Raw genomic sequence first — 23,767 nt, forward strand, 5'->3', positions numbered from 1 at the left:
TAGGGATTAGAGAGGGCTGAAAACCTTGTGTTTGAGAAATGATCGGCCCAGCTGGCCTTCAGTGGGCAAGGTGTCCTCGTTTTACATGTGAGGGGAGTACCAGCCTAGAAAGAGAGCTACCATCCTTCCTTGCCTCACACCTCTGAAGATACAGAATCACAGAATCATCTCAGTTGGAAAAGCCCTTGCAGCTCCTCCAGCCCAACCATGACCCTCCCCCTGACCGTTCCCAACTCCCCCAGATCCCTCAGCGCTGGCTCAGCCCGACTCTTCAACCCCTCCAGGGATCCCGGGGACTCCCCCCTGCCCTGGGCAGCCCATTCCAACGCCCAACAGCCCCTTCTGCACAGAAATCCTTCCTAAAATACAGTCTGAACCTTTCCTGGTGCAACACTGGCCTTTCCCTTCCCACCCAAGAGCCAGGCACATAACCTGGTCAAGACAGAATCTCTTTAAAACCGATTTTACCATTTTAGAAGACCTGCAGGAAATAATTCAGACACAAACCCAGGGATGGGACTCAAACACTTTGAGTGTTTGTACACAGACCACTTTGTGTAGAAGTCTACATCTGAGTCAGCCATCAATACACCTTTCAATATCAGAAACAACCACCTCAAGGACACAATCCACTGGCTTAGTAAGTAAAACAGACCACATGGAAGATTCTCTTTTCTTGCCCCTTACCATTAAAGCAGTTTGAGGGATCACTCACATCCACGCTGCAGGTACCTAAAACAGCAAAACAATTCTGAATCTGGGCGACCAGGAGAGACCCCAGGCAGGGTCAAATGGTGTGTGCATCAGGTACAAAAGTACTGGTGCTTCCACAGCAGGGATTTAGGACTAGTAAGGGGAGTTTGCAATAAAAGTGTGAATTTTTGTTAAATAGCAAGCGGTAGGTCAGATGTGGGAAAAGGTGAAGGGGCACAGTCATCTGGAAAAGTTGCATCAGTAATCTGTGGTCAAAAAAGGAACAGAAGAGAATATATCCATATTGTTCAGTGATTTTTCTGAACTTGTCCTGTTCCTTCTAAAATTTCAAATAACCTATAGAATAAAAGCCTTCTTCCATTACCTTCAATAGCTGAGGGGGGGGAACAGAAATATTGCTTCATGGCACACAGAGCCTGAGCAGAGCTGTTTGTAGAAAGCAAACCAAGGGCTTCCATCAGCAAAAAAAAATCGAGCTGGAGAACATCTCTTCTGAGCAGGTTGGCGCTGCAGCAGGACCTGGGAAGTGTTGTGTGCTAGAGCGATGTGACACGAACTCCTTGGAGACTTACTAACCAGCTTCACATCTTTGGGCTCTTGGATTTTATTATCATTTATTATTTAGTAATAACTACGACGAATACAGAGTCAGTCTACTGAAGGTTCATGAATCACAGCATCTTATCAGCATATTAATCAGCCTCTGGCAGGGAAAATGATAATAGTGTGAGCTATAACAAACACTTTTATAGTTTCACGCTTGAAGTCAAACAAGCTACAGGAGAGACTGATTCTTCATCCCTGATTCCACACCAACGAGCTAATCTATTTGCTGCAGGAGTGGTGCCTTAGCAAACGTGGATGCAAGAAAATAGGAAGGATACTGTGCCAAATGAAAACCAGTCAGCTCACATTTGGGGCAGGTAAAATGAATTCTACCAATAATATAAAAGCAAACGGGAGTCCTTAAATACATTTTAAAGTTAACCTCAATTAAAACAACAGCTTACATGAAGATCTGAGTTAATTACAGTCTGGTTTAATTAAATAGTAAACAACACTCAAACACTGTTTGCTGCTGATGTTCTAAAAGACACCGAATTAGCGAAGTGGAAGCAGTCACCAGCCGAGCACAAGGAGCCTGGACTTGCACAAACCCGGTGTTGGACAGATGTAGCTCCATCTGCAGCAAGAATATTGTCTGCACGTCACCTCAGCTCAGCTCAACAACCAGCTCATTCAATAGCGAGAAAGCACCGCCAAGGTTTATTCTACTCTTTCAGTTTAGGAAAAAAAAAAAACAAAAAAAAAAAAAAACGGGAAGGAGGTTGCAATTCAACAGATCTGGGTCGTAAGGAACTGAAAAATGAGCCATACTAACTACATGACAAACCACCTTTGCTTAATAAATCTATTAGTTCAAATATGGGGAATGTTTCAATAAACATTTCTCTTAGGAACTGAACACTTCTGACTTTGTTTCACCTAATAACTCTATTTTAAAACTTCCTTTTGTTAACTTAACTATAATTTCCCCATAAAAATTCATCTAACTCAGACCTCACTTCAAAAATCATTTAGGAAATAACTGTCCTTCACGCTTCCTGTAAGGAAAATCAAAATGGAAAAATGAAGTAGCTGAATAAATGTATGGTACCTCGAGTACTTGAGGATGTGCCAAGGATTTCCCGTTCTCCCTAACACACAAGCAGCCAATTTGGTACAAATATTGGCATCTGTCTTGAATTGGGCATCTCTCCTTAGCCCACCAGGTACAGAAAACAACAAAGAAGTGAGAACGAGAAGATAATCAGATTAAAACCGATTATTTCAACCAAAAGCAAGCCGTTCTATATAGAGCATTCACATTTAGCACTAAAAAACCACAAGAGCATAGAATTCAACCTGCCAGCATCCTGATTACCATCCTTGTTTTCTTTCCACATATATCCCACATGAGTTTTATTCCACAAGGTCAGAAATTAATGGTTTATGCATGATCTTTGAAGACAAAAATTTAAGTAATACATGTGCTGTACTAGATTCGGGGTAAAAAAACCTGAACTCTAAAGCAAACAGAGAACACAGCCTAGGGCTAACAACCTTTACCCTCAACTTTATTATACTTCAGATTTTTTTCTTTCTCTTTCTTGCCATAAAGCTCGGCATTAATTTTTTTTTCAGTGCCACTACTGCAAAAAGATGGGATTAAAAAAAAATAATTATATCTTAAACTGTATAAGTTCTATATCATATCCCAAATTAGATCTCAAATCAAAATTTTAGGACAGATGTCACACTCCGTCTCATGAAATGATCATGGGAATGGTTTGCTGACGTGTTATTTCAAATTAGGGGCTCCGAGCAAACTTCCAATTCAGCTGCTGATCAGGACTGAGATACTCGTTAAGCCCCAAAGCTGTAATGAGCTCCCAGCACCACGGAAGGAGTTTGAACACGCGATGGCAAATCAACATCCCCTCCAGATCTACCATGTCATATGCTTTAGTGATTATTTTCAAAGCAATTTGAGAAGGAAGTATCTACAAACTCTTTAACTTCATGCTCCTCCTGTGGAAAGTCTATTTTGTTCATCTCTCTGAGTTTAAATATCCTCCGGAATAGCTTGTGGCTACATTAGAAGCTGATACGCAGCTAAATGACGCAAGTTAAAGCGATGTGAATGAAGTCTAAGAACAGAAAGTAAAAAATAGATAGACAGAGCCTGGCACTGGTAATGCCAGAGACATGGCAGCTTTCTTTTACTAATTGTTCATGCCACCCTCCGGAGTTGCCTGTCTTTGATATATAGAGGAAAGAATTTAATTTTTTTGCCCCCTTTTTTTGCAATAAAATTTTAGGTCTTTTATTAAATATTGAAACAAATTCATATTTGAAAGACTTTGTAATACTATTTGCCTAGTAAAGAAAACGACTCTTCGTTTAAAGACTTTGTAACTTATTATCTATTTTGGGACTTCATTGTAAGAATTCAGCCCACTGACTCCTTACCTTACACCTCTGCAACAGGAAAACCAAGCACTAACATAATTCAATTCCTGCTTCAGTGTCCTACGTTCAAGCAGTCTTCCCTTTTTTTTTCTACTGACATAAGAAAGGACCTTGTTACAGTGATCTGCCTCCAACTTTTTTCTCCCAAGGTCATTGTGCACATACACCACTCCTCCCTTCATTTACCACAAACTCTGGAAGACAAATGCCTGAAGTCTGATGGTGTGGGGGGAAACCAGTCTCATGGGGGCCACCTCGCCACGATCCCTACCGGAGCTGGCACAAGTTGGCCAACGGAGACAATAGCTTTATATGTTTAAGTGCACGGAATAATCTTCATGGTTATTAACCAGCAGGTTATTGTAGAAGATAATATCCTATTGACGTTGCCATTATTCAGAATGCAGTCATATAGTATTAATTCATCTAAACCAGAAATCGCTCTCTAAAATTCTCCTTCCAGAAAGGTCAAGGTACAAACTATCCAATCTGCACCTCAATATTTAAATTAAATTGTCTTATCAAATGCCAGAAAGCAGCTTCTAAAACATTCAGGATGGTATGAAAGCAGATATAGAAAATCTACATTCCACAGATATTAAGGTGGAGCTTTGAACACATGCAAAAAAAAGAAAGTAAAGCAGGAGAGAAGTAGAGTCTTGTCCAAACTGTCCTTGTGCTGGAAAGCACAAAATTGCTGTTCTTTCTAGTGCAGGAAAATAACTGTGCACTTATGAGCTCATTCTATCACCCAAGCACTGCTGGAGCCTGCAGTCCTCTTACAATGGTGGTATTTTTGAAGAGACTTATTCACAGAAATTTTTTTTTTTTTTTTTCCAAGCCTCTAGTGCTTTGACTGTGAGACCAAAGTTCCCTCGAGCTACAGTATCTCCAACAAAGCAGCATGCATAAATTTGATGGGGAAAAAGAAAGGGTGAATGAAAATGGGGCAAAATGCCTTTGAGGAACTCTGTGCTCTGCAGAGTACCAGACAGGTCTCCTCGCGGCGACGCAGCCAGCCCTACTGATCTACCAGCTGAAGCAGCTACCGAAGTCGATGAGAATATTTTGTAAATGAAGTAGCTGAGAGCATTTGATGTTCATTTCCATTTGCGCTTGACCACTCTCCCCCACAAAAGCACATTCCGAAGCAATTTCACACATTAGGTAAAAGTCAACTCATACAACGGGCAATGGAAATCTAAAGAAGGAAGTCTTAACATGACATGACACTTCATAGCTAATCACACTCAACAAAATGTTAGAAGGAGTCTTCCAAGGCTGGTTTTCTAAGGTGCTTACAAGATCAGAAGAACACATGGTAAACATAATCCATGGGGAAAACCACAGATACACCTCAACAGAGATTTTCTTCTTCCAAAGAAGCTCTCCCTGAGCTAAATTTTTTTCCGTATCAGTACACTTTAGTTCCCCACTAGTTACATAATTATGGTAAACATATTTCAGTGCCTTTTTCAAGTATTAAAGATGACATTTTTAGACAACTCTGTTCTAAAGATGGACTTCAAACAGACATCAGAGCTGCTGTTCAACATAAGATTAACTCAACCAAAGCATAACTTGAAAATTAAAAAATCAGTCAGTAATGTAGTTTAAATCACCATCTAGAACAATAACTACACGTTCTCCAAATAACAAGCTCTCGCCTGTGGAATCCTCATTTCTATGACAGGATTATTCCAGCACGTGCACCCGAGTCACTCAGTTCAGCTCTGGAGGCAAGGCCCCCAGCTGACTCCCCCAGCAACTTCTTGTGTGTTTTGTTTTGTCTAAAGAAAACCCCTTTTGATCCTTTTCCGTAGGATTTCCAGGGCATCCTCTTCTTATGAATTCAGATCCATTTCTTCTCACTAACCTTGCTGCATCGGCTTTACTGAAGAGTTTTTCCTCCAAGTCACGTTCCCACCTGACTCCCTGATGGGAACTCTTCCTCCCTTCGTTAGGGGATTAACCACCCATTAATGATCGTCTGCTCTCACCACCGAACATGAACATTCGCAAAAGAGCCACCAAACACTGGTCCTACCTGTATATGCCATGTTCTTCGGGTTTCCGTAGGGAGCCCCAGGTTGGACGGGGCTGTAAACAGGGTTCATGGTGGAAGACCGGGAACTCTGAGGACAAAAGAAAAGCAGAGCTCAGACAAAACACGTTACGTTAGCTCCAGAGTCGTCTTCTCTACAAAGAGTCTTCTGCTACATCATAGCATTACCACGTTATCATTCAAGACACAGAGAGCTGTGAAGGAAAGGATTTACAAGTAGACGTTACACCAGATAGCATATTTAATAATTCAAGTTTTGGATCTCTCAGTTAATTCCCCTAACTTCTTCAGCGCTGCATATTCTGCCTACAAATGTACCCCGAGCAAATTAATCTTATACATCCCTGCCTTCAGGGGGGCCCAAGACTCGTGACCCCACTTCCAGCTTGCAACGAACAAAGAGGAGAAGCCACAAATTCAGACAAGGAATTCTCCCCCTTGGAGAAGCTAATAGTTCTTAGTGACAAAAAACAACCACCATGAAGACCTGACCTTTCAGCAATTAGCAGATAAAAGACTGTTTGCTGCCGGCGAGATGGAGAGCGGCAAATATTTGTGAGTTTTCAGCATGAGTTGACTATAATAACCTCGAGCCCAGGGCTTGGGTTCTGGGCAAGGCTGTGCAGGACACCCAGTGCCACCCACCACATCCCACCGCTGCCCCAGATGGGGAGAAGCAGTCACAGACCTAACGCGAGCAGTGAGATTTTAACAGCCCTTCTGTTTCTCTCTCCAATAAAGATGATGAAGCAGTGCTGGGTTAGCTTCGTGTGAGTTTTATTTAGAGGAAAGCAAGTAACTTGGGAATTTGTGTCTACTAACTGTCAGTTAAGCAACTGGCTCAGTTAATTATCTTAATGAAGCACATTCTCAATTCTGATTAATGGGAAAATCAGTCATTAAGCTTTATTAGGCGACACACTTGTCTCCACAGCTATCTAGTATTAATTTCACACAAGAACCTCAACGATCTTGCTTCAAAATGTGGGGTTTTCTAAAATGTAGTATTTTACAGTTCATAAATAACACCATTCTTTCCAAACAAGTCTCTCCTGATGGATGCACAATTTGTTAGATCATTAACTCCTTCCGCTTTACCTCAGGATAGTAAACAAGTCAAATGTTAAATGTTAGCACCAATTGACTTGACAACAATTACTGCTTAATTAATTAGCCTTCCCTCCACCCCCAAGTTAGCACAGAAGGAGCAATTCTCAAAGCAAAGGAAATCACGGTTATAAAGCAAACTGGAAGAGAAAGCTACACGGAGACACGCATTTACACCAGCGGCTCCGGTAACGCGCGATGGAGCTCTTAAGAAGATTGACGGGAAAATCAATGCAAAACTCCACGTCCGTGAGACACTGTGGCTGGGGATTTACATTCAGGCACAAGGGTTTTATGGCCGTTTGGGCCTCCTGTCCCCAGGCAGTGCTGCGAGTCTACTTGATGAGCAAGCGGGCGTTTGCCATCTGGCTTAGAGTTACAGTTTAGAGTTAGAGTTTACAGGAGAAAACCCAACGTCATCTCTCCCTGAGAGGGTGAACACCAGCTTCTGTAAGCGTCCGTCCAAAAGCCAGGCTTTTGGCTGCCAGAAGGATGCTGTGCAACACAGGAGGCTATTTCAGTGCAGGATGTGGCTGATACAGGACACACACACACATACCTCAAACTTCACAAACACACCGTTATGCGTCCACATACGCTGATACCCACCTACCTCTACTTTAACCACATACGACTTCTTCATATGAACATGAAATTAAAAAGTCGTCTACATTCGTGGATATTTTCTTTTCTCTAGTGAAAAAGAATGTTGATTTAAGCCCAACCACCTCATCTCTATCGTACGTTATTTCTCCAAACAAATCATCGCAGACAAGGCACCAAAGTGAAATTCCTCTCCCTCTCCAAAGCACGTAGGACACGTTTCACCTCACTTTTTCAGTAAAATGACAGCATCTGAGAGGAGATGGTTTGACAGTAACAAGGTGGTGGAATGTGCTGCCCAGAAGTGCCAGCACGACACAATGCATGAGGAGCATCTACCGCTGCTCTAAACACAAGCCTGGAAGCCAAAACCTCCTGCTTTTCACCCAAATGCCTCCATCAATGACTTTTTCTTTTTTTTTTCAGTTGGATTCCACCATCAGCCTGCAATACAGATTCCACATCAATAGCGTGAATAAGACAAGAAGGCGTTTCACATTTTTGGTGGTCATATAATATTCTGACAAGGAAAAGCACTATAAAAATTCTAAGATACATCTTTGTTAACAAATACTTTGGTGAATCAGATATAATCAGGCAAAGCATTTTGTGCTGAGGCTCCTATGGCTACACCCTCTGTACTTTGAGGGTTTCCTCTGGACTAGATTTAGTCTGGGTTTTAGTCTGATCCCCACCCAATGCATGGTTTGAAGGACATCCTTTACTGGTATGTCCATCACCAGTATGGACCTGTATGTCCAATGAGAGGTTGGAGGACACACGATGGGCAACTGAAGTGAAGCTTCTGAAAGAAATCTGGTCCATGTGCACCAAAACCTCTTTGCACATAGAAACAAGAACACAGAGTTGGTGGGAGTCACCTTCAAAGTGGCCCCTGAGGTCCCTTCCAACCTCATATTCTATGATTCTGTGACACTGTTTTGAATTAAAACACCAGTAATATACATAGCCTAAGAGTTACTACTAGAACATGATGCTTTAAGTAATAGATGCCACAAACAGGACTCGAGAGAAAAAGGAGGAGAGGTGTCATAGAGTTGCAGAGACTTCCTGGCCATAATTAACTGTTAAATCACAGTTTTACAGTAGGACTGATAGGACACGTCAAGTCCAGACAAGAAATGTCCAGTAGGACAGGGAATGTGATAGACAGCTATAAAAAAAAAAAAAAAATCACAAATGACCTGAAGAAGGTGGAGAGGCAGCAATCACACACTCTTTCTTATAACCCAAGCAAGTGGAGGCATCAGAAGAAATAATTGTGTTGTAACTTCTAAACAAGCAAAGGGGGTGGCTGGTTGCTTTGCTTGTCTGAGCACGTCCCTCACTGCCAGGATGGTGGGATTTGAAAAGCCTCTCAGGGGACTGGGAAAGTTCTTTCTGGGAGAAATTCTTTCTCTCCCCCAGACAGGCTTTTAGCCAGCGAGGACCTCTGACCATCCAGCCATCCCGGTGTTCCCAGGAGAAAAGTCAATATCCCGGCTCCATTTTAGCTGCCTGGTCCCCCCAGTGACAGCATGATGCCCGACGTTGGACTACGCTCCCAACAAACACCTCCGTGGTGCTGAATGGTGGCTCCCTGCCCAGGAACCGACGGGACATCCCTGCAGCGATACCAGATGGCTGCAAAAAGCCACATCCTATCCATCAAGTCAAGCAGAGGCACGTAGCTCTTCGTGTTGGCCATTTCGAAGGATCTATGAGTTGAAGACACTTGCAACAGAGCAAGGAAGGGACAGGTCCATCTTACTCCAGATACTCTCCTCCTCACACGCACAGAGCCAGTGTCCTACCCAGCTGAGCCTTCCTGCTCAAGAAATAAAGTTGATGAGGGTCCCTCTTCCCTCTGCCTTCCAGTTGAATGCGTGTTCCTCCTCCCAGAACCACGCAGTGACAGCTGGACCTGCTCCCAGGCAAGGACTGAGTCACAGCTGCATTTATAAAATGACTTGTTCAACGCAGTCATCATTTCATTTGCACTCTTCTGGGTGCAAAGAGTACAAATAAATCATAATTTGGTGAAAATTACTGCATATGTCTGGCTTGCATTAGGTGTTGTACCAAACAGGAAAAAGAAACACTCTTATTGAGAAGGATGAAAGAAAATGCTTTTTAGCCAAGATAAAAAAATTGTAATCAGGTTAAGGGCTTGAGTGTATTGTGAGGAAGAGGTTTGTGCTTCCTCCCTGCTTGGTATGCAGGGTGTTATTTCCAGCCAGCATGAAAGAGTCCATGCAAACAGCATTTTCAGATGGATGATTTTCTTTCTTTTCAGCATCTAGTATTAAAGCACATTCAGATGAGCTATACATTCTGCAAGACAATACCATTCAAAAAATACATTTTCAATTCATTCCAGGCACCGCACAGTGGCATTCAAAAAGCTACACTGAAATGGGAATAAAACAGGATTAGCAAAATTAAACCTCCTTCACCACAATAACTTGCAGCACTTGCTTGTGGCCATGAATACACAACAAAAAGACTAATAGAAATGAATTATAAACAGACAAACACAAGTATTGCTCTACTGCACGGAGCTTCCACTGCCTCCTAATCCCCATGGTAGTGATGCTCAGTTGCTTAGAGGCTGCTGAGACTCCAGCAAGGAGCTGAAGGAGTAACTCCCGCAGGAATGCCATGGGAATAAGCTGCTAGCAAACACACTCGGGATACCTTCTGCCTGTAACCTGGTTACATTTTCATCTATTTTATCTTTCCTCTGAAAGTGCGTGACATGCTTCCATCACGCTAGGAAATTACTTCAGATGAAGAACAAACAGAAATACAAGAGAGGTCAGTCGTCGGGCGGCCACCATGCCATCAGCAGGCCAACCCGCTGGTCAAAGGAGTTTGCACAGGGGGATTTCCAAGCAGCACGAGAAGGGAAATGAAAACGTCTGCATTGTGAATGCTGAGGTGGAGCTCGCTGTGCTGTGAAGTGGCTGCAGAGCTACGCTCGGCTGCTCTCGCCTCGCTGGACCAAAGCTGGGCTTTGTGCCGCTCCGCGTCGCGCTCTCCTGCTGCTGCCGCCAAGGCACAGGACTCTTTAACCAAGTAATAAGCGATAGGACAAGAGGGAATGGCCTCAAATTGCACCAGGGAAGGTTTAGACTAGATATTAGGAAGGATTTCTTTGTAGAAGGAGTTTTGGGGCATTGGAATGGGCTGCCCAGGGCAGGGGGGAGTCCCCGGGATCCCCGGAGGGGTTGAAGAGTCGGGCTGAGCCAGCGCTGAGGGATCTGGGGGAGTTGGGAACGGTCAGGGGGAGGGTCATGGTGGAGCTGGAGGAGCTGCAAGGGCTTTTCCAACCTCCATGATTCTGGGATTCTGAGATTCTGTCCCCTCATCCCTGGTGACACCCTGGGACATCACCTACTTCATCCTCTTCCTACGGGAGCACTCAAAGCACTCAAGAACCAGCACAGGTATCCCCACTAATATAGACACTAATTATTCAAACTACAGACTCATTATTCAAACTAATATAGACACAAGACAAAAGGAACATTTTACCCTGCTGGTTTTCTCTACTGTTAGTTTACTTTGAAAACACTGTGACCAGCTTTGCTGCTTCCCAAAGACATTCACGCCTTCAGTCTTCAAATCCTGGTGGGCATCAATAATTTTTAACACATCAACAAACTTTAACACAAGTATTTCTATGCACCTGCTGGTGGATCTGGCATCTTAAACGCCTCACCCACTCTGATATACAGAAATATTGGTATTTCCCACTTCTACCATACAGTGCAGAGGCAAAGTAAGATGACATTGAAGGAGGTTTAAAAAAATCCTGAAAGAAAATAATAGGTTTACTCATGCACAGGCATGCAAGATTCAGGAAGTTTATGAAGTTGTTTTCATTTTTTTTCAGACTAAGTGAATAAAATCTTTAGAAGCAGAGTGTTACTGAGAAATAAATGCATTTTACAGTCTTCTTAAAACTGTGACCTTGACAGGTGCACGTTTCAGGGTCTCAAAAAATTAAATAGTAAGTCTAAATTTCAGTCCAATCGTAAAGAAAAGAGTAAATAATGCAAATGTGAGCTTTGCTGGATGACAGACACTTCTCCATCTTGTTTCATGTCAGTCCTTGTGTCTAGGTGACTGACCCTTTAACTTCCCACACAGCTTAAGTTGCGATTTGCCTTCATCTTCTGTGAAACTGGGATGTAGGTGCTTTCGAGAGACCCGTTCCCCACAGTTTTCTCTGGGAAGAGAGTGGTATTTTATCCTCTGAGAGAAAAATATATGTATCAAAAATTATTTATTTCACGTCAGACAGCACAGAACCAAACGTGAGAGAGCATGAACAAAGACAAAAGGCAAAGCAAAAAGATGTTTCTTCCTCGATCTGCACATCACCCCTTTAAATTCATTTTATACAAATCAGATGCTAATAGTATTCAGCCAAAGCCTCCTTGAACACGGAAAGACCTCCTGACCTTACACTGCATTCAAATTTCAATAATTTTCTGACAATCTTTCAGTTAAGTCATTTGAAGCTCGACCCTCACTTGGATCTGCCAAACAATAATTAAATTAACTTCCAATTCATCTGCTAAAGGTTAATTTAGGCAAGTTACAAGGCTGTGTCCCACCTTTCCCCAGAAAAGTCTGCTGTGATAGCATGCACAGGCTCCGAGATTCCTAACACAATGTGGTTTTCCACAATTAACACCTCCATTTTAATTTAGTCCTTTTTTAGCTACACTGTAACTAAAAGTTGATTGAACGTATCTGACCTGAAGTGAAATATTTAACCCGTTAGAGACCTTATAAAAAAGTATCAGGTCAAAATTGACACAATTTGAGTTCATCTTTTATTAATAAAATAAAAAGCACTTTCAAAAAAAAAAAAATCAATTTAAAGAGGGAAACCAAAGAAAGGCCAGACTCCACAAAAAGTTTAAGGCTTCAATTAGCAGTAAATTATTAATGGTAGCTCTTGTTTGTACAATATAATGTTCACTTTTACCTCTTCCACTATACTTCAGCTTACCTTGATGTTTACACACATCGATCTAGGGCATCATTCCAGAGCCTGAATACTGCTTGTCTTCTGCAGTTCTCCCCACTTTTCACTTTCAAAGAAAATTTCAGCTCTGCTCCAGCCTTGTTTTACCCAAAATAACGGTAAAATTTGTACCACAAATTCCAGCTCCTCAAAACCTGTAGCACCCTGCTTCATAAATTCAGGCAGCTGGAGAAAAAGGGTCATCCTGGTCCTCAAACCATCCTGCCGATACATCTATTGATTTTCATATTGCCATCTCTACTGTGATAAGTGATCTGAGCCCTGGGCTCGGCACTGGGGAGGCCGCCCCTCGATTCCTGGGTTCAGTTTTGGGCCCCTCACCCCAAGAAGGCCATTGAATGACTCGAGCATGGCCAGAGAAGGGCAACGGAGCTGGGGCAGGGTCTGGAGCACAGGTCTGCTGGGGAGCGGCTGGGGGAACTGGGGGGGTTCAGTCTGGAGCAGAGGAGGCTGAGGGGAGACCTCCTGGCCCTCTGCAACTCCCTGCCAGGAGGGGGCAGAGAGGGGGGATGAGTCTCTGGAGCCAAGGCCCCAGCGCCAGGCCCCGAGGGAATGGCCTCAAGCTGCCCAGGGCAGGGTCAGGCTGGCTCTGAGGAAGGATTTCTGTGCAGAAGGGGCTGTTGGGCGTTGGAATGGGCTGCCCAGGGCAGGGGGGAGTCCCCGGGATCCCTGGAGGGGTTGAAGAGTCGGGCTGAGCCAGCGCTGAGGGATCTGGGGGAGCTGGGAACGGTCAGGGGGAGGTTCGTGGTTGGGCTGGAGGAGCTGCAGGGGCTTTTCCCACCTCCATGACTCTGGGATTCTGTGATTGATAAAGCACACACAAAGTGGTAGCTAGCAGTAAGATATAGTCAAGAAGATTTTCTTCTATCCTGACAGAACATTTGCTATTTTAAAAAGTGTTTCCACATTTGAAACACACATTTGACTTCAGGCTTGCTCTCAGGCATGTCCTGGACCCTTTTTTTCTGGGAGCATTTCCAGTGGAAATGAAGAAGTGCAGTGAGGCAGCGGTTCAGGAACGCTTTAGCAGCCAATGTCACTGCAGGCAGGCATGCCTTTGCTGATGTGAACCAGATTTGGGATGGCACGTCTGTGTCCCTCAGGGGGTAAAGGTTTGCAGACAGCATCAGTGTCCTCCACACACAGACCATCTTCAGAAGATGCTGCACAGTTTTACTCTCCGGCCAAGTTTTGAATTAGAGAGCTGGTTTAAATAATATTCCCTTCATTCAAGAGGCCACAACTTCGAGGGAACACACAAAAAGCATTATATGAAAATATTTGAAGCGTAGTCATCGCGCAAGCAGTCAAGACGTTCAATGTATGAACACGGGTGGTGTTGAAGTCAGCAGTACAGCTAATGCAGCTGGTGATTAACACAACGTCATTTGCGTATGGCCCTTCATGAGGCTCTGAACGTGACTGGATTGCATTACTCATTAATTACTCATTAATTACACTGACAATCTATTTTCTTCATAGATACTGCATCTTTCATCCAGATCCACCTCCAAACCAGGGCAGTAGCACCCATCTATTCGCTGAGACAGAGAAAGGTGGCACGGGCTAGCTGGGAGTCACCTAGCCAAGCCCATGAAGAGCCACATTCCCATCACCTATTGCCTCCTCTCGGATAAATAACTAAATAAACCCACACGCCTTTTAACTGAGAAAAGTTTGACATCTCTAACAGGAACAAGCCCTTGCATCTTCGTTGTATGAAAAATTAAATGGCTAATTTACAAGCACGAAGCAGCTCTTGACTTTGGAATTTGCTGATCTCAAACTGACCAAAAATTAATGCTGAGGCAGGAAAAATCTTGACTTTTCATTTGCTGAAGTTTATGATCTGCTTAAAAGCCAGACGATCCCCAAAAATTTGGTGTTTCAACTATGCTAGATGGCATATTATAAAATAGCAAAGAAAATCCTTGTCCTAGCCTGAGAAAGTGAGAGACAAGACAAGGAAGACAGGATCATTTGTTGCACTTGGTAGAACAAGCACTTGCTCAGTGATCCTGAACATGGTGTGGCAAAAGATCTATATATCGAATTATTTGAATTAGGCAGAGCTTATAAAAATACCCTTATGGGCCTCTGTAAATGAGAAACTAGTTCCCCTACAAGAAACTCGGGCAATAAGGAAAAAAAAAAATGATGCTAGCACAGCTGATGTTATATTAGCTTGTTTCCAGAGAAGAAAATCTGTACACAGATGAATTCTGTGCTGTAAATTCCTGACTTTATATCTGCAAGACTGATGGGTTTCACCAGCAGGTAACCAATAAATACATGTATTTTTTAAATCATCTAACATATCTGTCCCTGTGTGTCCAAAACCATTCTCAGTAGTTCTCAAACGACTTCCTTGATATATTCCTATTAATTTCTTTAATTTGAGGCCTTGCTGACTCTTCCTTTTGAAACGAACCCTGCTGTACTCTTGTATTTAGTGCTCTCATTCTGCTCTCCGACTGAGCCATGTCCTCCTCTGGCTGGTTATCTCAATTCTTTTATCTTCACAATCCTACTTCATCGTGTTCTGCTGAAAAAACTTCCCAGGACACACAGTTTGAAGACCCTTCTCTCTGCTCCTTTCTTTCCACAAACGATGGCTTGGGAGATTCAGACTGGCATTAGGAAAAGCCTTTTGACTAGGTGGATACTGCGTTACTAGACCAGGTTGACCACAGATTTGCTGGAGGTTTTCAGGACTGGTTTGAGCAAGGCCCAACCGTGGTTGACTCAACTTGGTGCTGGTGAAAGCCCCGCTGTGAGCGTGAGGTTGGAGCGGATGGTTCCGGATGTCCTTCCAGCCAGCATTTCAACTCTGGCTCAAAACACTTTGTGCTGCAACTCGTTTCTCTGATCTCCATCTCCCTCCACAGTCTCAGCCTGTAACTTTCTTTGTCTCAGCAGTAACCACTTCCCAGAGACTTTGGATTTTCCTCATGGCCTCAAGTCAGAAGTTTCTTTGGCACGTACGTTGCAGGACACCAGAAACCATGGAGAGGTGGTGGGAAAGGGTGGCATTCCCACTTCTCCACTGATGGATATCTATACTGTAGCATATCAGTCAAACAGATGAGGTTAAGATGCTTCACAGCACCACGAAAATGTACGGACCACATCAGCTAAACAAGCACTAAATAGCATCTAACCAACATTTTTTATTAATTTAATGCAGAATTTGACCTTTCATAGAATTATTGAGGCTTTGGTTAGAAAATTTCCCTGGGTTATAAACATCTATCCTATAACATCACACAGTCACTATAAAAAAAAAAAAAAAAAAAGCAAAATAATATTCTTAGTTCTCTTTCTTATCTGAGACATCTTGAGCTGCTTCACATCTTTCTCACAGTCAGCCATTTCTCCTTCTCCTAAGAGAAGCTACACTTTAGTATCAGACACAAAAACAATATTCATAAAAAGACAATCTATGTTACTAATAAATATAAGCTTCCCCTCTTCCAAGCTCTTTAAAAATATTAAATAATCCATCACCACTGCAGCTTCATTTCAGAGATGCTGAGAAGCCTGCAGGAGAGCAGTGAGATGATGGGCTCAAGGTAAGCAGGACAATACTGGCAGGATCAAGATTCAGGTCCTGAGCATCAAACTTGTTCCCATCAGTATATTTTTCAAAAGAAAAGACTCAAGTATTTGAGCATGTTTTGGAGGTGGAGGCTCCCATCTCAAAGGGTTTAAAGCATAATTTAAAAACGGGATGTGGTGAGCCAGAGAAATACCAGGTTGGAGAGGGCTGAAGGTGACAAAGACATCCACTTGCGGATGGCATATCCAAATCACGCTGGCTGCATCAACTCTTGTTTTCATTTTAGGCTACAGTATCACATTTTATTTTATTTTATTTTCCACTGGCCCAAACTAAACTGTATTAACCAATTTCTCACAGAAAAATGTCAATACCAGAAAAAAAAAAAAAAATTCACGTTACCCTCAACAACATGTTTTAATTTATGTTTTGCTCCAAAATTTCCAACCACTACCACTAATTACTTTCCTTCCTTTTTTTTTTTTTTTTTAATTACTCCCCTCAGCGTGGGAGAATCACTTTCCAACCATATCCTGAATACTGAAAACATCGCTCCTTCCCACGCACTGCAACAGGATAAAGATCTAAATTTGTTTCTGAGTGGATTACACCACACAAAGTTGACACACCAGAAATACAGTATTCCTGGAATTAAAATCAGATGAGGGCAGAGATGTCCTTTTAATAATAGATGGGTCAGAATCCTTTCGGCTTTATTTGGTCAGCATTCAAATCCACTGCGCTGCAGTTTATGACTGGGTGATTTATGACTTCCAGTCATGGTTGTTCCTTGTCGCCCTCTAACAATCTCCTCCCAGGTCCTGTTTTTTGGCCGCACACTTTCTTCTCCAAGTCAGAGCTGGAAACCCAACGCAGGGTTCAGGAGCACAAGGACGATTGAGCCACCGATGCGCAGACAAAGATGGGTTATATAGACCAGTAAAAATGAAGATTAACAGTGCAAATGGAGGGGATCATTCCTCCATAATAGTCTCTTCTTCCTTAAATATGTTGTAATCTTTGTTCTAAAACAAAGCTGAACCAGGGAAGATGAAGGAGAGCCCAGGCTAAATCTGTTAGCGGAAAGGGAGCTTTGGCAAGAGCTCTGTTTATCATCCTCTTTTTTGTAATTTTGTGTTGGCAAGAGGTACTGTATTAACAAGCCCAGGAGACTGAAAGTCTTTCCTACCCATAGGACAGGCAGACGCTGGCATTCGTTCACTCCGTTTGGAAATCAATCCACATGGAAGGAGAACAATAAGAGACCCCAGATTTATGCTGGTCTTGCTGTGCCTGGTGCTACTAAGGACCACCAAAACCCCGTTAATACATGTGACAACTTCTTACTACTTGGAAAATAAGCAAAAGAACACCGTTGGCTTTTTCGGGTGAAAGCTGCCAAGTGGTGAACAACAGAAATCAAGTAAGAAAATAAGATATTCATAACAATCAAAGCTCAGGCAGGGTTTTTACTTCTTTAGGAAATATGGGACAGTCCGGGCTAAAAAAAACCCAGAGGGATGCACACCCAAAGGCAGTGGTGTTGCAACGACTATTACAAGCCATCAAAATAAAGATGATTCAAGCTGAAAATATTAAATTAATTTGTTGATTTAAATCCTAGAGACTTACTTAATCACCTCCATCTATCAAACATAAAGATGGAGTGGGAGACCAGAAGTTCTACAGCTTGCTCCCCTCCCCTTGCCCACAGCAGCTTTGCACTTTGGCTGAAGGTTAAGCAGCACTGGTGGGGATCTCAGTCACCATCGAATCACAGGCTAATCTGGGTTGGAAGGGACCTTAAAGATCATCCAGTTCCAACCCCCTGCCACATGCAGGGCCACCTTTCACTAGCCCAGGTTGCCCAAAGCCCTGTCCAACCCGGCCTTGAACCCTTCCAGGGAGGGGGCAGCCACAGCTTCTCTGGGCAGCCTGTGCCAGGGCCTCACCCCCCTCACAGGGAACAATTTCTGCCTCAGATCTCATCTAAATCTCCCCTCTGACAGTTTAAAACTGTTCCCCCTCATCCTATCCCTACACCCCTTGATGACGAGTCCCTCCCCCCTTTCCCGCAGCCCCTTTCAGCCCTGGGGGGCCACTCTAAGGTCTCCCCGGAGCCTTCTCTTCTCCAGCTGAACCCCCCAACTCTCCCAGCCTGTCCTCACAGGGGGGCTCCAGCCCCCCCAGCATCTCCGTGGCTCCTCTGGCCCCGCTGGAGCAGGTCCGTGTCCTTCTGCTGTTGGTGCCCCCGAGCTGGACCCAGCCCTGCAGGGGGGTCTCCCAGAGCGGAGCAGAGGGGAGAATCCCCCCCTGGCCCTGTGCCCCCCCTGCTCTGGGTGCAGCCCAGCACACGGGGCCTTTCTGGGCTGCCAGCGCACGGGGCTGCCTCACAGGCAGTTTCCACCCCCAGCCCCCAAGTCCTTCTCCTTGGGGCTGCTCTCCAGCCCCTCCTGGCCCAGCCTGGGTTTGTGCCTGGGATTGCCCCGACCCCTGGGCAGGACCTTGCCCTCGGCCTTGTTGCCCTCCCTGAGGTTCAGAGGGTCCCCCCTCTCCAGCCTGCCCAGGTCCCTCGGGATGGATCCCTTCCCTCCAGCGTGTCACCGCCCCACACAGCTCGGGGTCGGGGGGAACGGGCTGAGGGGGGGCTCAGCCCCACTGTCCATGTCCCACACATCCCACAGGCTTCCCAAACCCAAGTGCCTCCATTACCAAACCATGCTGTGCTCCTGGGTGGCTGCGGGAGGGTGAAGAAGCCAACCTTCAGCATCTTCCCTCCCTATCATCAATGCACACCTCCTTCTGCACATGTGCCCTACTGCTCTACTACATATCCAACTCACATCGTATCTGAATTCTTTACCACTCGGTATTTATTATAGACTCTGAGCCTAAGCCTCTATGGGTGGACGCTGCAAAAATACAAGGTATAACAAGGTATAACCAGTGTAAGAGAAAGAAAGTTTACATCGGATGACCATGATCAATCACTTGAATCTTTATAAATAAAGGCTACATATGTTTATAAAGCTGTACTAGGTCTCAAACACAAGTTAAACGTTCAATATAAGAATAACCCAAGGTTAGTAGCAGACACTAGACAGGAGACCGAGACCTGTGAATGTATATAATGCATGCAATATGCAGTCAATTAGCATATTTGTTTCATAATCACTGTAAAAGCCAAGAATTTTTCAGCCTGCCATTACCGAGGATTTTGCAGTGCTCTTATTCACTCATTCAGGTTTCCAGTGAATATACCCAGCCCAGGAGGCCAAAACCAGGAATGCTTTTGCAACACAGACAAAGGAAAGGGCTGAAAGGCCACAGCAAGTCAACAATTAACACTTTTCATAGGTTTCCGGACTTTTCTTCCTAAAGAGTGGGAAGAGATTCAACGAAGTTTGAAGGAGCTTACAGCTTGCAGTTTATATCAGCAAAAAAGAATGGCTAAATCCCAGCCTATGATTCAGGCTGGCCAGACAACCCAGCTTTGCTTTCTTGTTTTTCATCTGGGGAGGATAAGGCCAGTTTGGGGATTGAATGGCACGGCACAAACTAAAAGCAGAGCAGTCATTCACTTCTTCCTTAAAATAACAGCGTATGCTGACATTAGAAAACAACAAAAAAGTCTTTGAGGTCTCTTGGAAATGTTTAAAGGGAAAAGCTTACTCTAAAGAAGCTAAGCAAATATTGGTCTTCACATGTGAACATTTCTATTCACCTCAAATTGATTTCTCCTGCATGTAAGGTCAAGGATACGTGGAACCATCTGAACAGCCAGGGCTTCAGCATCCATGCGTAGGAAAAAAAAAAATCCCAGTGTTTTGTTTAAAATATTAATGATGCAATAGTCATGCGATCCAAGACGAGACAATCCTCTCTGTGTCTAAGCGTGGGGTAGGATTTCCAATCACAACTACTCATATTTTCGATAAAAGCAACACCCAAAGAATCAACACGTTCGCTTGTCAAAGGATATTACGCCACATTAAAACTCAAGAGGGCATCCAGCAATGATGTGATTGGTTTAATTCACTAATCTGTCATTCACATTTGCTTTGGCTTGAAGGATGCTGGAGACTCCACGCTAAAAGCTATGATGCCTTTAACACAGAAGTGATAAAAACCTTATTTCCTATCGGTCAGTGTCCCTTTGATGCTATGACTCCCAGACTGACAAAAAAATAGGTCTAAGACTTTCCATTTGCCACAAAATGGCTTAATTACTTACATGTTAATCCCTATTGTAAGAAATCAATTTTGCAGTTTAACAGACTCAGTGGATTTGGTTTTTAAATGTCATCTACAGTCAACAGGTTACCCCAAATTTTACATGCATGCTGCCACCACAACTCAGACTGCCTCTACAAAATCTGTCTAATTGTCAGCGTGCCTAAATTCTGCATTTTTAATATCATTTCAGTAGTATTATAGGTACAAAGGCAAAAGTTTAGTTGAAGACATAACATATAATCCTTTGGTAATGGCTTTCTCCAAAATAGACCGAAATTAAAATTTAACATCTACCTACATCTTCACACCATAATAATGTAACGGAAGACACCAAAACATACGCGTGCTGCTGCCTTGTACCAAAGCCAACACCAAAGCAAGCACTTGTACGTGTCCAGATAGGGAGTTCCTGTGACCAGTAATTAATTTTTAGAATTCAGTGCCTGCAGCTGTTTTACAACACACTTAGGCGTAGGCATGCTGAAACCCACCTGGGTTTAAGCACACAAAGATGTCTGTAGCCTCATGGTTTTACATTACAAACTCTACAGAGCAAAGTCTTTGGTATATTCTGCAAAGATCCTAGCATGTGTTAGACAGCGAGTACATGACTTACAGATGCACAGCCTTATTTATGCATTTCGAAAAAGAAAAAAAAAAAAATCTATCAGGACTTTGATTTGCAACCAATTTGTGACACATTTATTTTCATGCTGATAAGCACCATCTCTGTACATAATAACCTTTTTGCCATCATTCTTCATAACAATTCAATTCGCATCTTAAATTATCTCTATCAATCATACAACAGGTGCAAACCACCTACTCCAGAGATTTCCCTTCTCCAAATTCTTCTCTGCTCTGACAATGCCCAAATTGATATTACCTGTGATGAAAAACACACCCTGGCAGGGGACTAATTTTGGTAAGATTCACTCTAGCTTCTAATGAACTCACAGGTTTGTTTTTACATGCTTGGAAAATAAGCTCGATACTCCCAGGCAGTGTTTTGTGAAATATTGGGTGCTATGGGTTTTTTCTCTATAAAAAAAAACAATAGAAAATGAGTTCCTGGTTTCAGTTCAAAGATTAATCCAGTTTTAAGAGATGATTCCAATAGCAAGGAAGAATGATGCCTGCAGCGCTAACGAGGAACTGGGATCTAGAAAGAATTAAATATATAGTGAGCGTAGTGAAATCCCCCGCAGCCCCATCGGCAGCCCAACCCGTTAGTGAGACCAACACCAGGCTGGATGTGCATCCTCTGGAAGACCAGTCCTAAGATGCTTGACAATGTGACCGACACAGAAAACAGAGGGAGAGCACAGGGCAGGACCTAAACGATCTTCACATGAATTGCCAGGCAACACGGGGGAAAAAAAATGTCCTTGATGGAAAGAAGAGGAGGGCAAATTGTGAGAGTAATCATGACCTCTACAATCTGGAGAGCCTGGGAATATACACTTCATAAAGAGCGAGCATTACACGGCAAGACACTTCCCCAAAGTCCCCCCTTTCTTTCTTTTTCTTTTTTCCCCAAATAGACTTCTTTTGGTAACTATAATCTGCTTATTCCTTCTCAACTCATAAATTTGACTCATAATATAAATATAAAATTTATATTTAAATTTCGTCGCCAATATGAATGCATTTAAACAGAATGGTGCATGTGTTGAGAAGTCAGAGCACAGTGAATGACACCCCATAAAGCATCTCAATATTAATTTCCTGGGGCGTGGGGGTCCCCGTGTTACTGGGGCCGTGCTCCCCCTGCCAGCACCCCTCAATGTGCAAAAGGCTCCTAATCCAATTACAGAGGAAGGTGCACAACTCAGGGAGAGGAAGATGCACTTCACACCTCTCCTTTTTCTCTGGAAATAATAAAGCAACAGTGCCTAGATTTAGCTATCAGCACAATAGCATCAGACTTCTCCTAATGTGGTTGAAGGCTATAGAAATGTAATTAGAAAGCTTTCTAGGACTGGTACTTTAATTTCACCCTTAGGCAATCTGTTTGCCCCAGGCAAGCAATTAAGTGAATGTGTATCTTCAGCGTTTAAACCCTTTTGCAGAGGAAGGCCAGGTTTCCCCCAGCTACCGCTATTAGTTTTCAGATGAACAGGACACCCCGCTGAGCTCGTACCAAACCACAGGTGGTTTAGACTTGAGCTCGGTGTGGATGAGCCAGGCCTTTTTCACCTCTTGGCGAAGCTGCCACCGATGCTCGCTGGTCTCACATCCCTTCTTTGTTCAGATCAGCCTACACAGAAAGCATCCATAAAAAGATGAAGCTTGTGCCCGCACCCCTACTGTTGTTTGCTTGGTTGGGTTTTTAAATCTGATGCAAAATAATTGATATTGGCTGAAAGAGAAAGAAAGGTATGATACTGAAGAACAGGAATGACATTTTTGGAAGGAATTTATTCTGCAGAGAGAGGTGAAACCTCCAAGCGTTTCCAAAGGAGAACACAAAATCTTGGCAGAAGCAAAACATCTGTCAAAGCAGCCTTGTAGAGGGGCCAGAGCAGAATATCAGGAGGCCAATGTCACTGAACTCTGCTCCTCCTCAGCCCTTCCAGCAGCACCAGCTCCATAGCTACGCTCCTGAGCTCCTGCTATCAGCTGTCCCAGGACCTGTAATCTCCTGCTGGAGTGTGTTTGATACAAATGCTAAACTCCCTGATTTGCAATTCGCTGTTGCCATCTGATTTTGAAAATCTTCTGCAGACATTGGAAGGGGGAAACAGAAAACTGAACATGAGAGAGAGTTACTAAGTCTGTGCTGCCAGTTATTGGCAATTAAGAGGCAAGTAAAAATAGTCATCAACCCCTGTACCATCTTGCAAATCCACGTTGACATCATTGACAAAGTCAGCTTCCCATCCCTCTCCATCCTTCTGCACCACGTTGTGTCCAGCCTGCTCATCTCCATCTCACAGCTACTGAACAGTCTGTGTGGAGCGAGTTAATGATTTCAGTCCAGACCAGAGTAAATGGACATTCACATCCACAACGGGCAGTAGTTGTTGTGTCAGCACTGGCGTGGCCAGCAGGGACAGGGAAGGGATCTGAGCCCTGGGCTCGGCACTGGGGAGGCCGCCCCTCGATTCCTGGGTTCAGTTTTGGGCCCCTCACCCCAAAAAGGCCATTGAATGACTCGAGCGTGGCCAGAGAAGGGCAACGGAGCTGGGGCAGGGTCTGGAGCACAGGTCTGCTGGGGAGCGGCTGGGGGGACTGGGGGGGTTCAGTCTGGAGAAGAGGAGGCTGAGGGGAGACCTCCTGGCCCTCTGCAACTCCCTGCCAGGAGGGGGCAGAGAGGGGGGATGAGTCTCTGGAGCCAAGGCCCCAGCGCCAGGCCCCGAGGGAATGGCCTCAAGCTGCCCAGGGCAGGGTCAGGCTGGCTCTGAGG

The 23,767-nt window shown here is 43.9% G+C and overlaps 1 protein-coding gene across 3 annotated transcripts in view; it reads right to left on the minus strand.

Moving 5' to 3' along the window:
* FAM168A (family with sequence similarity 168 member A) overlaps window positions 1-23,767 on the minus strand; it is a 221,707-nt gene that overhangs the window by 107,684 nt on the left and 90,256 nt on the right. For 2 of the 3 annotated variants that reach the window (XM_074918970.1, XM_074918981.1), the window contains one exon: window positions 5,774-5,861. In XM_074918970.1, the coding sequence (XP_074775071.1) occupies window positions 5,774-5,843 (70 nt within the window). In that variant the 5' untranslated portion in view covers window positions 5,844-5,861. Of the gene's footprint in view, window positions 1-5,773; window positions 5,862-12,527; window positions 12,684-23,767 lie in introns of those variants that run through there. The other variant, XM_074918959.1, reaches the window with a different exon arrangement.

The sequence above is a fragment of the Athene noctua genome, chromosome 1 (genome assembly GCF_965140245.1).
Source record: "Athene noctua chromosome 1, bAthNoc1.hap1.1, whole genome shotgun sequence".
Taxonomy (NCBI): Eukaryota; Metazoa; Chordata; class Aves; order Strigiformes; family Strigidae; genus Athene; species Athene noctua.